The sequence below is a fragment of the Carlito syrichta genome, unplaced genomic scaffold, assembly GCF_000164805.1.
Source record: "Carlito syrichta isolate Samal-C Ts95f unplaced genomic scaffold, Tarsius_syrichta-2.0.1 Scaffold305639, whole genome shotgun sequence".
NCBI classification, from domain to species: domain Eukaryota; kingdom Metazoa; phylum Chordata; class Mammalia; order Primates; family Tarsiidae; genus Carlito; species Carlito syrichta.
Window position 1 is genome coordinate 213,380 of NW_007249735.1, and position 13,132 is coordinate 226,511.

At 46.5% G+C, this 13,132-nt stretch overlaps 1 protein-coding gene across 2 annotated transcripts in view; it reads left to right on the forward strand.

Annotated features, from left to right (window-relative positions):
• The window catches only part of HTR4 (5-hydroxytryptamine receptor 4), a 172,863-nt gene extending 160,654 nt beyond the window's left edge, over nucleotides 1-12,209 (forward strand). For both annotated transcript variants that reach the window (XM_008061903.1, XM_008061902.1), the window contains one exon: nucleotides 11,974-12,209. Coding sequence is in view for 1 of the 2 variants with exons in the window: in XM_008061902.1 (XP_008060093.1) it covers nucleotides 11,974-12,061 (88 nt within the window). In the remaining variant the exon portion in view is untranslated. The remainder of the gene's footprint in view (nucleotides 1-11,973) is intronic.
• The last annotated feature ends 923 nt before the right edge of the window (nucleotides 12,210-13,132 follow it).

A 13,132-nucleotide genomic window follows, 5' to 3' on the forward strand; every position in this document is an offset into this window, starting at 1 on the left:
TTTTTTTTTTTGAGTTGGAGTTTCACTCAGTCACCCAGACTGGAGTGCAGTGGCCGCTCCCAGCCACTGCAGCCTCAACCTGCTGGGTTCCGGAGATCCTTCCACCTCAGCCTTCCAAGTAGCTGGAACTACAGGCACACGCTACCATGCCTGGCTGATTTTTTGATTTATTGTAGAGATGAGGTCTCGCCAAGTTGCCCAGGCGGGTCTCGAACCCGCGGGCTCAGGCAATCCACTCACCTCAGCTTCCCAAAGCGCAGGATTACAGGCTGAGCCACTGAGCCTGGCCCATTTCCCTATTTTAAAACTAAAAAACGTGAAAGACCTTTACAATAAAAACTACAAAACACTGCTCAAAGAAATCAAAGATGACACAAACAAGTGGAAAAATATCCCATGCTCATGGATTGGAAGAATCAACATTGTGAAGATGTTCATCTTACCTAAGGCAATCTACAAATTCAATGCAATACCCATCAAATTACCAGCAACATTCTTCTCAGACCTAGAAAAAACAATGCAGGAATTCATATGGAAACACAAACGTCCAAGAATAGCCAGAACAATTCTCAGCAAAAAAAACAAAGCAGGTGGTATCACATTACCAGACTTCAAACTCTACTATAAAGCTACAATCATCAAAACAACTTGGTATTGGTATAGGAATAGGCATATAGATCTATGAAATAGAATTGAAATTCCAGAAGCAAAACCTCAATTTCTCAACCAACTCATCTTCGACAAACCCTCCACCACCTACCACTGGGGAGAGGAGAACCTATTCAGTAAATGGTGCTGGGAAAACTGGTTGACCACATGAAGATGATTGAAACAGGACCCCTACCTATCCCCATGCACAAAGGTTAACTCCAAATGGATCAGAGACCTAAATGTAAAACCTCAAATCATAAGAACCTTAGAAAATGAAGGACATACCCTCATGGCAATCGGAACTGGCATCCAATTCCTGAACAAAACCCAAAACCCACAGGTCATAAGAGAGAAGATAGACAAGTGGGACCTTACTAAACTGACAAGCTTCTGCAAAGCCAAAGAAACCATCAAGAGAGCAGGGAGACAGCGTACAGAGTGGGAAAAAGTATTTGCCAACACCAGGTCAGACAAAGGCTTAACATCTTTGATCTACAAGGAACTCAAATGTGTTGAAAAGAAAAAAACAATCAACCCCATTATAAAATGGGCAAAAGACATGAACAGACACTTCACAAAGGAAGACATCCAAGCAGCCAACAGACATATGAAGAAATGTTCAACCTCACTAATCATCAGGGAGATGCAAATCAAAACCACACTGAGATACCACTTAACTCCAGTCAGAATGGCAATTATCAACAACTCAAAGAATAACAGCTGCTGGAGAGGGTGTGGAGAAAAGGGAACACTTCTACACTGTTGGTGGGAGTGTAAACTACTGCAACCTCTGTGGAAAGCAATGTGGCGACTCCTAAAAGCTTTAAATATCAACCTCCCATACGACCCCCCAATTCCCCTACTGGTAATACATCCAGAAGAACACAAATCACTCTATAAAAAAGATACCTGCACACGTATGCTTATCGCAGCATTGTTCACAATAGTAAGAACCTGGAAGCAACCATGCTGCCCATCAAAAGAGGACTGGATTTTTAAAATGTGGTACATATACACGATGGAATACTACGCAGCCATAAAAAAGAACAAAATCATGAATTTTGCAGCAACCTGGATGAAACTAGAGTCTATAATACTGAGTGACAAAAACAAAGGTCCGAGTATCACATGTTCTCACTCATATAATGGACCTTGAACATCCAACCTAATACTATAAGAAAATGACCGACAGTAGTGGGAAACTATGGGGGTGGGGAAGGAGATGGGATTAATGAGCACATATCTGTCTGGGGATGGGGAAGCACTTCTTATCAATAGGGTGCCTGAATGAAACGTATCTGTATACCTAACCCTTAACTGTACCCCACAACATCATAATAAAAATATTGATTATAAAAAAAAAACTAAAAAACACCTATAAGAAATTCAACTATCTATATCCAACCTACACTGAATACCGTGCCTCAAATAGTCAATTTATAAGATAGGAAGTCCAGAGTTTGGTAGTTTCAGGGCTTGTTAATTTGGTGATTCAACAACACTGTAGAAGACACAAGTGCTTTTTATTTTTCCACTCTCCATTCTTAGCCTGATGGTTTTCATCTTAGGATGATCCTCTCACGGTCACAGATTAGCTGCCACAGCTCAAACACTGTATCCTGATAACATCACCACATCCAAATGCTAGAAGACAAGACAGATGCTTTTTGCACTCGTCTTTTATTCAGGAGGAAAATATATTTTTGCAAACTCCCCTGGCAGATTCCTTGATTCCATTGGAGAGGAGACGCTCCCAGGCCAAATGCTTAACTACAGTACATGGAGCACTTTTGTCTTTACTGGGAGGCAGTCTCTGCCAGAAAGAAAGAATAAAGTGTGGATGTGTGCATGCTTTCAGGTATGCAAATCGAAGTGTCTACCACAGGCTGTGAGTCCATTCATGCTTCTTGAAATATGATAAAGGAGAAGATTTGTTGGAAAGATGCTGAGCTATCTCCTGGATTTCCAGAGCAGGAAGTTGAGTGGCTCTCACTGGCTTTAAATGAGAAATGAGGGCACACTCAGGAAGTAGAATTCCTTTCCCTGACCTCTCTGAAGCGGTATAGTCTTTTGCCAGCCCTTTTCTGCACGCCGCCTTCTTATGGCTTTCTAGGATGCTTGTCTCCACTTCTATATGAAAGAGATCTGCGGCCGGGCTCGGTGGCTCAGCCTGTAATCCTGCACTTTGGGAGGCCAAGGTGAGTGGATTGCCTGAGCCCACGGGTTCAAGACCCACCTAGGCAACTTGGTGAGACCTCATCTCTGCAATAAATCAAAAAATTATCCGAGTGTGGTAGAGCGCGCCTGTAGTTCCAGCCACTTGGAAGGCTGAGCGGAAGGATCGCCGGAGCCCAGCAGGTGGAGGCTGCAGTGGCCAGGAGCGTGCCACTGCACACCAGTCTAGGTAACAGAGTGAGACCTCAACTCAAAAAAAAAGAAAGAAAGAAAGAAAGAGAGCCAAAACCGCTCCCCACCCCCCGCCCCGCGAGCAGCCCTGCCCTGTTTTCCATTTAAGCACTAGCAGGCCCTGATTGTGTCGTCCAGTCCCCAGTTATGTATTCACAGGAGACAGAAGCACAGGGGTCTTCTTGGGTCTGACCCGGCATGTGGGACTGGGCTGTGCCCAGGAAGTGATGTGTCCTGCAGAGAGGGCTGGCAGGCACACAGCAGATGTGCCAGCAGTGAAGAAGCATGTTTCGGAGATGCGCATTCTTGCTTGGGGGGCAGAAGCCCAGGAGAGAAGAACACTTGAAGGATACACTCCCTGTCTTGTGGTGGTTATAAATGTCTGTCAAGTGTACAGCTGCATCATAAGGTGACGGTTTGGTTCCTTGCTTCACTGATAATCAAAAAGTAGGCCTGAGGCCTGGCTCCCTTAACCACCTGGAATATTCATATCGTGGTGGTAAAGATAAGTAAACAAGTGCAGAATGGAGCTTCCAAGAATCTAAGGAAGAACAGAAGCCCCATGCAGAAGAGCAGAAGAAGAAGGTCAGGTTGGCTGGAGATCCCATGATCTTATCCAGACTAGAAACTTAGACTGGCCTTGGACACTCCTTCTCAGTCATCTCCACATGGAATCTGTGATGGCAATCCAGCCTGTTGCCCCAAGCAAAATTCTCCTCTCTTCTCCCACCTGTGACACTTCTCTTGTTCGTGACCTTGAAAGGAGCCTCCACGCTGATCTCTGTCTTGACTGTCCTTCCTACTCTCCATAGTGCAGCCACTGTTTGTGACACCTTCACCTAAAGATCCAACCCAACCTCCATAGCTGGAAAGGCCCTTAATCGTGCTGCCACAACCTCGTTTAAGCCTCACCTCTAACACCCCAGCCCCACTGTGAAGGATGGGCTCTGGAGCATGCAGTAAAGCACACTACACTATGTGCTTTTCTGCTTCCACACCTTTGCCGAGCCCGTGCCCTTGGCTCATTGCTCCTTTTTCCTCTGCCTCAGCAGGTCCTGCAGCTCTGGGCATATCCTGAACCCGATCACTTCTCAACAACTCACCACTAGCATCCTGCATCTCTGAGCCACCCACACCTCTGGGTACCTCAGAAGTCACCTGTGGTGGGCAAAGTAATGGCCGCCCAAAGAAAGTCACATCCTCTGAATATGTTAACTTACTTGGCAAAAGGGACTTTGTCAATGTGACTAGGCTAAGCTTCTTGAGATGGGGAGATGACCCTGTTATCAGAAGTGTCTCTGTAAGAGGGGTGGCTAGAGGATGGAGTGGATGAAGTGGAAACTGGAATCAAGTGGAGTCAAGGAATGTGGGAGCCTCCAGCAGCTGGAAAATACCGAGAATGAATTCCTGCCGGAGCCTCCTGAAAGCACAGCACCTTGATTTTAGCTCTCTAAGACCCACTTCGGGCTTCAAAGCTCCAAAAATGCAAATTAATACATTTGTGTTGCTTTAAGCCACTAAATTGGTGGTAATTGTTTTAGCAGCAACAGGAGGCTAATGCACCTACAATATACCTCTGGGCTCTCACTCCAGCCTCACTGTCCTCCATTCTGCACACCACAGCCAGAATGTTCCTGCAAAACTCAAAGTCCTCATGAACCAAAGAGTGAGCACTTCCCTGCTCACAGTGTTGGCCAGCGTCCCGCTGCCCCCAGGATGAGGACCCTGGTCCCTGGCATGGTGGGCCTAGTTGGCTCAGCACCCCACCCTCCACTGATGACCAGAACCCTGTTCTGCCCAAAACTGTGAACCTCTGCTCTTGCTGGGCTTTGCCCACATCATCTGCTCCTGGCCTGGGGAACCCCATCTCATCAATCAGTTCTCATCTCCCGCCACTTCATCTGTTACACAACCCCGACACACACTCTGAGGTCACATCCCTCTGACACACAACACCAAATATCTCTCACTCCTGACACTTCCTGTGGCTGTGATTTTGCATCTGACTGTGGGTGTCACACTACACTGCTAGCTGCACGGGGACAGGGACGGTACCTCCACCCTGGTATCTCTATGGCAGGGCACCGTCCTGGACTGTGGCAGGCACTCAGATATGTATTTTTTTTTATTTTTATTTTTTCCTGTTTCAATCTTCTGCATGTGGTCAGCCAGTTTTTCAGATATGTTTCTAAGTAAATCAGGGGCTGCATGAATAAATGCCTAAGGTTTATATTCATGGGGAGAACACCCACTGTCAAATCTTTGTTTCCAGGTGACAGAGCTCCAGCTCTTGTAAAACTCTGACTTAGGACTGAATCTCTTCAAACCAAGGTGCTTTTTATTTTAATAATTGAACATCCCACAAGCCTCCCTCCCACCAGCCTCCTCCCCCGCCCCCAACTCCCATGTGAGTGAACACTGCCTTGCTGTGGAAGGCCGAGGTGATGTATAATGAAGTCTAATAGTTTCCTGATAACGCCAGGCTGGGCAGGAAGGGGGGCTATGATTACGCTGCTAATTACCACATCCAGGATGCTCTAAGTGTGATGCTAATTGCTCAGTGAATGAATTGTAGACTCAGGTAATTACCAAACCTAATGTGGCTGCCATCATGTTTGAGTAAATTACCTAAAGTGGGGAAGCAACCCTCTTGAAGAAAGCCACCTCCCGTGAGGCCGTTGCTGGGAAACAGTAGTGTTTTTCCATCAGGACGCAGAACTGCCCAGTCCACCCACTCACCTGGGGCCAGCTTTCCATCAGGGCAGCTGCAAGCCTGCAAGAAACACCTTCTGCCAGACAGAACTGCGAGACTTTTGCCACTCTGACAGATGATGGTATCTCTTTGGGGCTGTTTCTTTACCTGTAAAGCTATCTTGAAGGTTTCTTTCAGCTCTGGGCTCAATTAACAAGTGAAAAAATATTTGATTAATTGCTAAGGAATGGATTTCAGCACGAGTTAGGAATTAAAAAATAAAAGGCTTTTTTTTTTTTTTTTTGTATTGAGCCCAAATCCTACCTCGATCATCAGATAATAACGATACTGATGTTGACTGAGTGCTGACTTGTGGGCTGGCACTATTCTAATAAGCGTATTATGTGTGTTATCCCATTTAATTTCCACAATGGCCCAGGACATTTGGAATAATTCAGAGCTAGTAAGTAACAGAGCCAGGATTCGAACCTGGGCTTTCTGCCTCAAGAGCTCATATTCTTAACTATTCCATACTTGTTTCTTTGACCCTAGGAAAGTCACATCTTCTGAACCTTGTTTTACTTACCAGTGCAGATTGCAGCACCGTTAGGCATCCAGCCCTTCTGTTAAGGCATTTATGGATGCTAATTTCATGGTCACAGCAAAGGTGTCAAAAAAATGTGTGGCCTAAACCAGGCCACACAGCATGTAAGTGGTGGATAGAGTTGGAATTTGAATACCCACTGTGCCCTGTGCTTTCTTTCCTCTCCACATTCCTAAGACTGTGGCTGTGTGAATCCCTGAGAATGTGCCCACAACTGGCTAGTACTCTGCACCCTATAGTTAGAGGCGTCACATGAAGTCCACCAGCAGCAGCAGGCTGGACCTGGGTGCAAACGCAAGCCCCAAATCCACAAGGCAGTGCCAGTTTATAGGGCGGCCATCCAGACGGTCCCAAATCTGCTCATAATATTTATTATTTACTACCAAAGTGAAAATGCCAAGTTGAAAGTACTTATTTGACTCACAGAAACTTGGGGATACTCACAACCAAGGAATATCTCTACAAGCCAGACTCCAGACACTCTGCCCTCTGCTAGACTCTCCTTTCTGTGTGTATCACCCACCATATGGTGGTAAGAGAATCCACCCAAATGTTGTACAGTTGACCCTTGGACAACATGAGCTTGAACTGCTCAGGTCCGCTTATATGTGAATTTTCTTCCACCACTGCCTGAGACAGCAAGACCAGCTCCTCCTCTTTCTCCTTCTCCTCCTCTACCTTCTCAAACTGAACATGACAAGCGTAAAGAAATGTATGATGATCCCCTTCCACTTAATGAAGGGTAAATACATTTTCTCTTCCTTATGATTTTCTCAATATTTTCTTTTCTCTAGCTGACTTTCTTGTAAGAATACAGTATCTGGTATATTTAACATATACACTATGCATTCGTCAACTTTTACGTTATCAGTAAGGCTTCCAGTCAGCAGCAGGCTATTAGTAGTTAAGTTTTGGAGGAGACAAAAGTTACATGTGGTTTTTCAACTGCACGGTGGTCATGTCTGCATCCCTTGCATGTTCAAGGGTCAACTGTGACCAGAAAATATGCCCATCTGCTCACTCCTATCTCCACAGAGAAATGTTGCCTGTCAACTGCCCTCTGGATTAAAGGAACCTCCACCTGGAATGTCCACTCCAGTCTCACACCTCTGTTCTAGTTATTCTGACAAGTGACTCCTTGGCACACGAGACGCACACGTAAGAGAAGAGACATCTGGAACAGCAGACTGTGGAGGGGTCTGCGCTACCTGCCAGCACATTTTACGTGGTCACAAAGGCCAGTGTGCCCTCCCCACCAGGATGCCCTCTGCCCGTGAACTCAGTGTGGAAGCTGGCATGGACTCCAGCGAGAGTGGTCCACTAGCCACAGAACAGGGCAGAGGTTTGGTAGCGTGTTCTGAGGTGCAAAGCTTGGGCACTACGTACACCACAACCCTAGACAAGCAGCATCACCGCTCTGAGACTCAGTTTTTTTATTGGAAAGACTGGTCTAACAGACACCACTTTGTGGTGTGAAAGGTAAATGAAATAAATGAAATCATGTATTTCATTACTAAAAACAGTGCCTGTCGCATTTCTTAATTCCTTGATAAATTCAGCTGGGTAGGATTTCTTATGGTTAATTCAAGTTTCTCCAGCACAGGCTTCTATTCAGGGACATCCTTGCACCTCAGATACTGAAGTGCAGGCCCAGATCCCCAGGCTGTCTGGTTCTGAGCCTTTTTCTGAAAGCCCATGCTTAAGTCGTTAAGCAGCAGTGGTCCTGGCCTTGGTCCTGGCCAGGATTGCAAGCACTCACCATGGCATCAGGCACTCACTCAGTGGCTTGGAGTCCCACTTCTCTTTTTTTGCATATTATTGGTCTTATGGCCTTGCCTGGTCTGCAGGATTGCTGTGATTATAAAAGGAGTCTGTGGGTGGGAAAGCCAAGTGGTGTTGCTTTTATATACCTAGTTGCCAAAAGAGAATTGTGATTCTGATACAGAGAAGGGTAAGGCCATGCCTGGGAGGCTCTATAGCTCAGGGCTTTTTAGGTTTTACCTATAAGGAAAATAAGGGAGAAACTATTTCTAAACAGTTAAGTGCTATACATATATCATCATCAACATTACATATTCATTACTAAATGATGTGTTGAGAGGAAAAAGGAAATAGTATAATCTCAACTTCCACATACTAAGCTTCTCCCGTGTGTCGGGGCCTGTGGTGTGTCTTTCCTGCCGACGTCCTGTGACCCACGTGACAATGTGTACATCGGGTATCATCATCCTTGGATACAGAGGAGGAAAGGGAGGCAGAGAAAGTGAATACCTTACCAGATATCACAGAGCTGTCAATAATGGAGCCTGGACTGGGAGCCAGGTCTGTCTGACTCCAGGATGGCCTGGATTTCTGTGCTGTGTAACCCAGCCCTCCCAACGGCCATACGAGGCCCAGGAAATAGATCCTTGTGACAGAGTCTGGGAAGAGCTGTGGAGGTTAAGCCTTCTGCAGAATTAAGTGCAATGAGCCAGCTGCTGAGGGTTCTGTCCCTAGACCCAGAGTCTGACCACTGTGCACCAGTTCTGCAGCCACTTCCCAGGCCCAGGCACCATCTTCCCCAACCGGGTTGTTGCTGTCAACTCCTCATGGTCTCTGTCCACAGCCCACCTCCATCTCACCTGCTGTCAATAGAGCAGCCAGGGGGAGCCTGCAGGGAGGCCATCAGACCACATCAGTGCTCTGTTCAAATCCTCACGTGCAGTAAAGGGTTTGAGCCGGAATCTGCCCGGGACCTGCCCACCCACCTTCAACCCCACTCTAGCCCTGGTGCCTTGCTGACCTGCCCCGTCTTCTCCCCCCCCTTACTCTTTCTGCCTCATTCTTGCTTTTCTTCAGATATGCCAGGCAGCATCTAGCCTCAGGATCTTTGTACCAGCTGCTCCCTCTACCTGGGGTGCTATTTTCCCAGATATGCACATGCCTCCCTCTCTCACTGTATCTCACAGGGCTCAGTCAAGAGACAGAAACCACACCAGCTATTTAAATGGCATTCTAACACAAAAAGTTGTTAACTTATCAAATCGTCGTCCACTACTGAAAGAATGCCATACGGATTATGAAGTTGCAACTGTAGAAAATAACGACTAGCTCTAAGGTTGGGGAAATAAAAGAAATAACCACAAAAGCTTGTAAACTTGGGGCAGGGAACCCCACTGAGCAGAAACTTAGACCTCTGAGCAAGATGTGCTTATCGGGGGTGCTGGTGTCCCTGAGAGGCTGTCACAAAGCTGGTTCTGTGAAAACTGGAGAGACGGTATGTAAGCAGGCTCAGTAACTGCTCCAGGAGGCTCCATCTCTGTTGGGGTGCAGAAGCTTCAGGGTGACACTTGCAGGAGCCACGGCAGATGGGCCACCTCCGAGAGTGAGCCCTTTCCTTCCTCTAGCTGCCAGTACCCTCTGACACTCCCGTCCGAGGTGCCCGGCCAGGCAGAGCCAGCACAGCAAGCATCTGGTTGCAGAGTGCCAAGGCCAAGTAGACAAGGCTTCAAGGCTGAGCCTGTAAGTCTATGACTGGACTACTAGATTCCCTGCAGTCCTCACATCTCCCTGGGGCCTTTTCCGGCCACCCTAGCTAGTTGCGTGTGATCCAGGTCTTCCTACCCCCTTTCCCACATTACTGCTCTCCTCAGCCCTGGTCGTGGAAGCTTTGGGTCTGCAGTTCTTACCCTCCCGGCTCACCCCAGTCTCAGCAGTGGCTGCTATGCATTCCGTGAGAGCTCAGACTCACCCTCTCTGCTGCCTCTGCTCCTGAGTCAACACCCACTTCTAGTCAGCTATAAGGACTTAGTTATTCTAGTTTAGGGTTTATCAATCTCGGCACTATTGACATTTTGGGTCAGCTGAGTCTCTCTTGTGGGAGACTGTGCTATGGACTGTATAATATTTATCAACATCCCTGATCTCTACCCTGGATGCCACTAGCAGACCCCTTAGTAACAACCAAAAATGTCCCAGAACGTTCCCTAGGGGACAAAATGCACCCTGTTGAGACCCTTCTTCCAGATGTACACCTGGCCTGTGGGCTGTGTGAAAGCTAGTCTGATAGAGTGGGTTTGATTAGATATACGGGGGGAGAGGCAGGGGGGCAACGGGGGACCCAACAAAAACAGGAATTATGTTATTGGAGTGCAAGCCCCTTGTAGTACACTTGGAATTTGTTCCTCTGGATCAAATGGTCAACCAAAGTTTTTATCTGGAAGTTTTGAGAAGTTCGCATCACAATTCGCAGAAGAAACGTCCTGAGTTGTGGCAAACAGGTAACTGGTTTTTCCACTCTGACAGCAAACCTGCCCATACCGTACTGAGTGTTCAGCAGTTTTTGACCAAAAAATGTCATGACCCCATGCTCCACCCTCCTCTATTCATCCAATCTTGCCCCAAGCAACATTTTTTTTGTTTTCCTGAATGAGAAAGTTCCTCAAAGGGAAACATTTTGCCAGTGTGAAAGAAGTGAAACAAAAAATGGCAGAAGCACAAAGGCATCAAAATCGACAAGTTCAAAACTGTTTTGAGTAGTGGAAAAGCATCTTGATATGTGTCTTGCATCAAAGAATAACTTGAAGGTGATGGAGTTTTAAACATATAAGAATAAATACACAATTTTTTTATAAATAAATACCAGGGTTTTTTGGGTCCACCCTCATATCTTCACGTATGACCTGTATTCCCATATTGAACTGTAAAATGAAAATGATGCTATTTCATAAGGTTATTGTGTGGATTAAAGTAGTTCATGGAGAGGGTTTAGTTTAGACCAACTGGTCAATACAAATCAGCAATGAATTATTGTCATTCAAAGTGAAGCAGCGGTGTAAGTAATGAGAAAACAAGTTATTTTGTCAACATATGATGCTGGATAGCCGACACATTTGTTTGTTTGTCTCACTGAATGGACTTGACTCTGGCCTCTGACAAGTAAGTAGTGATCGTGCTGCTAGAATCTGTGGGAAGTTCACAAGAATGTCTGCCAGATGCTGGAATCTGGGGAACTGATGAGGAGTCGCATGTCTACCATTGAGATGCATTTAAGGGCAATGAACGTAGTGAGTGCAACTGTGTGACACTGCAGAAAAATAATAAACACTTTCCAAATTGTGGATTTCATCGTGATGCTCAGAGTCAGCTTGATCTAATTGATTTACAGTTCCAGATGGCACCAAAAGGAATTAAAGTAGCAAATGCAGTTACATTGTATTTCAACCTTGAGTGGTGCATTCATCTCAGTCAGCACTTTGATTTTGCTGATCACAAAACAATCCCTGGTAGATGGGAAGTTATAGCTTGAGGTGGCACTTGGGGTTCACTGGTGAGTGATGCAAGAGCCCCAGTCTTTGTTGGGAGTGAAAAAGTCTGGGTTCCAGTCCAGGCTCAGTCACTTGCTCCCTGGGTAACCCTAGGCCTGTCGTTCCCTCAGGACTCAGTTTCCCCACCTTCAACATGAGCAGTTGGTGCAATTTGTTTGGTCTTCCCTTTCTGTGGAGACCACCCTGTCTCCTCTGGCCCCTCCCCATGCCTCGGAAGCATGCAAGGAAAGGAAGCCCAGAATGGAGGGAACACTGTCCTTGGCACACCAGAAGCATGCCCACGGAATTCTCATGCCTTCTTCCTTCTTCCCTAGGTACACAGTTCTGCACAGCGGACACCACCAGGAACTTGAGAAACTGCCCATACACAATGACGCTGAGTCCCTAGAATCCTGCTTCTGACTGAGGATATGACTCACACAATTTTGTCATTCATTCCCATCATGTTTGCATAAGTAGGACACCCAGCATCTCTCGTGATCCTCATCACTACTGTGAGGCACAGCCCTGGGGTCTGAGGCCCCAAGGAAGACACTTGTAGGAAGATGTTGGGAGGAACCTAAGGCCAGAGCACCGAGGCTCCCAGCGTGACAGAGGGACTTCAGGCATCTTCAGATTCTGCCTCTCACGTGAAGCAGGGGTGGCATCATCCATTGAATCTCAGAAAGTTGGCCCACCTCTGCATGCACACCACCTGGGACAGGAGCTCACCACCTCCTAATCCAGTTCCTTATATTGTGAGGAAGCTTCAGTTCTAAGGAAGTTTTTTTTTTGGGGGGGGGACATGAATCTGTCACCACTCCAGCTTCCATTGGGGGCTGCACAGGTAGCCTCTACTCTCCTTCAAAGCCTCAGATGCTGGGAGACAGTCATCTGCCACCCATGTCTTTGTTTTCTCTCTGACTGAACACCCCCAGACTCCTCTCCATTCTGGCCATCTTCTCCCGCATGTGCTCTGGTGGGCAAATTAACCAGGTCTCCTTTAATAAAGTCAGGTTGGTATTGACACCAAAATGTCTTTCTAGAAGCACTGACATTCAGACTAGTGAAGCGTCAAGACTTTTGGTGTATAGCCATGAGCATTTTCTTTTTGTTTTGTATTTTCTTTCCTTGGGGATAGATTTTTGTAGCCCACTTGGGTTTTGGTTTCAGAGCTATTCCCAAAGGGCATCTTTTCAGCTGGCCTGATGCATGTGAGTGTGTGGTTAAAGCTGCCATTCTCTTTACTGGCATGTTGTGATGAGGTCGTTGAAGTGAACCTTGATTCATCTCCCACCTGTGACAACAGAAAAGCAAGGCCCCCCTTTCCTGAGGATGCCAGTTGAGAATGGTCTTACAATCCAGAGTTTGGGAAGGAATCTGAGTTTCTTGCACCTTTTATACCAGCATCCCATGCCCTCTAAGATGGCATCGTAAGAAGATGTTTCCCTTTCAGAGTCACAGCTACTCCCATGTTACTTTGTCTTGAAGTAA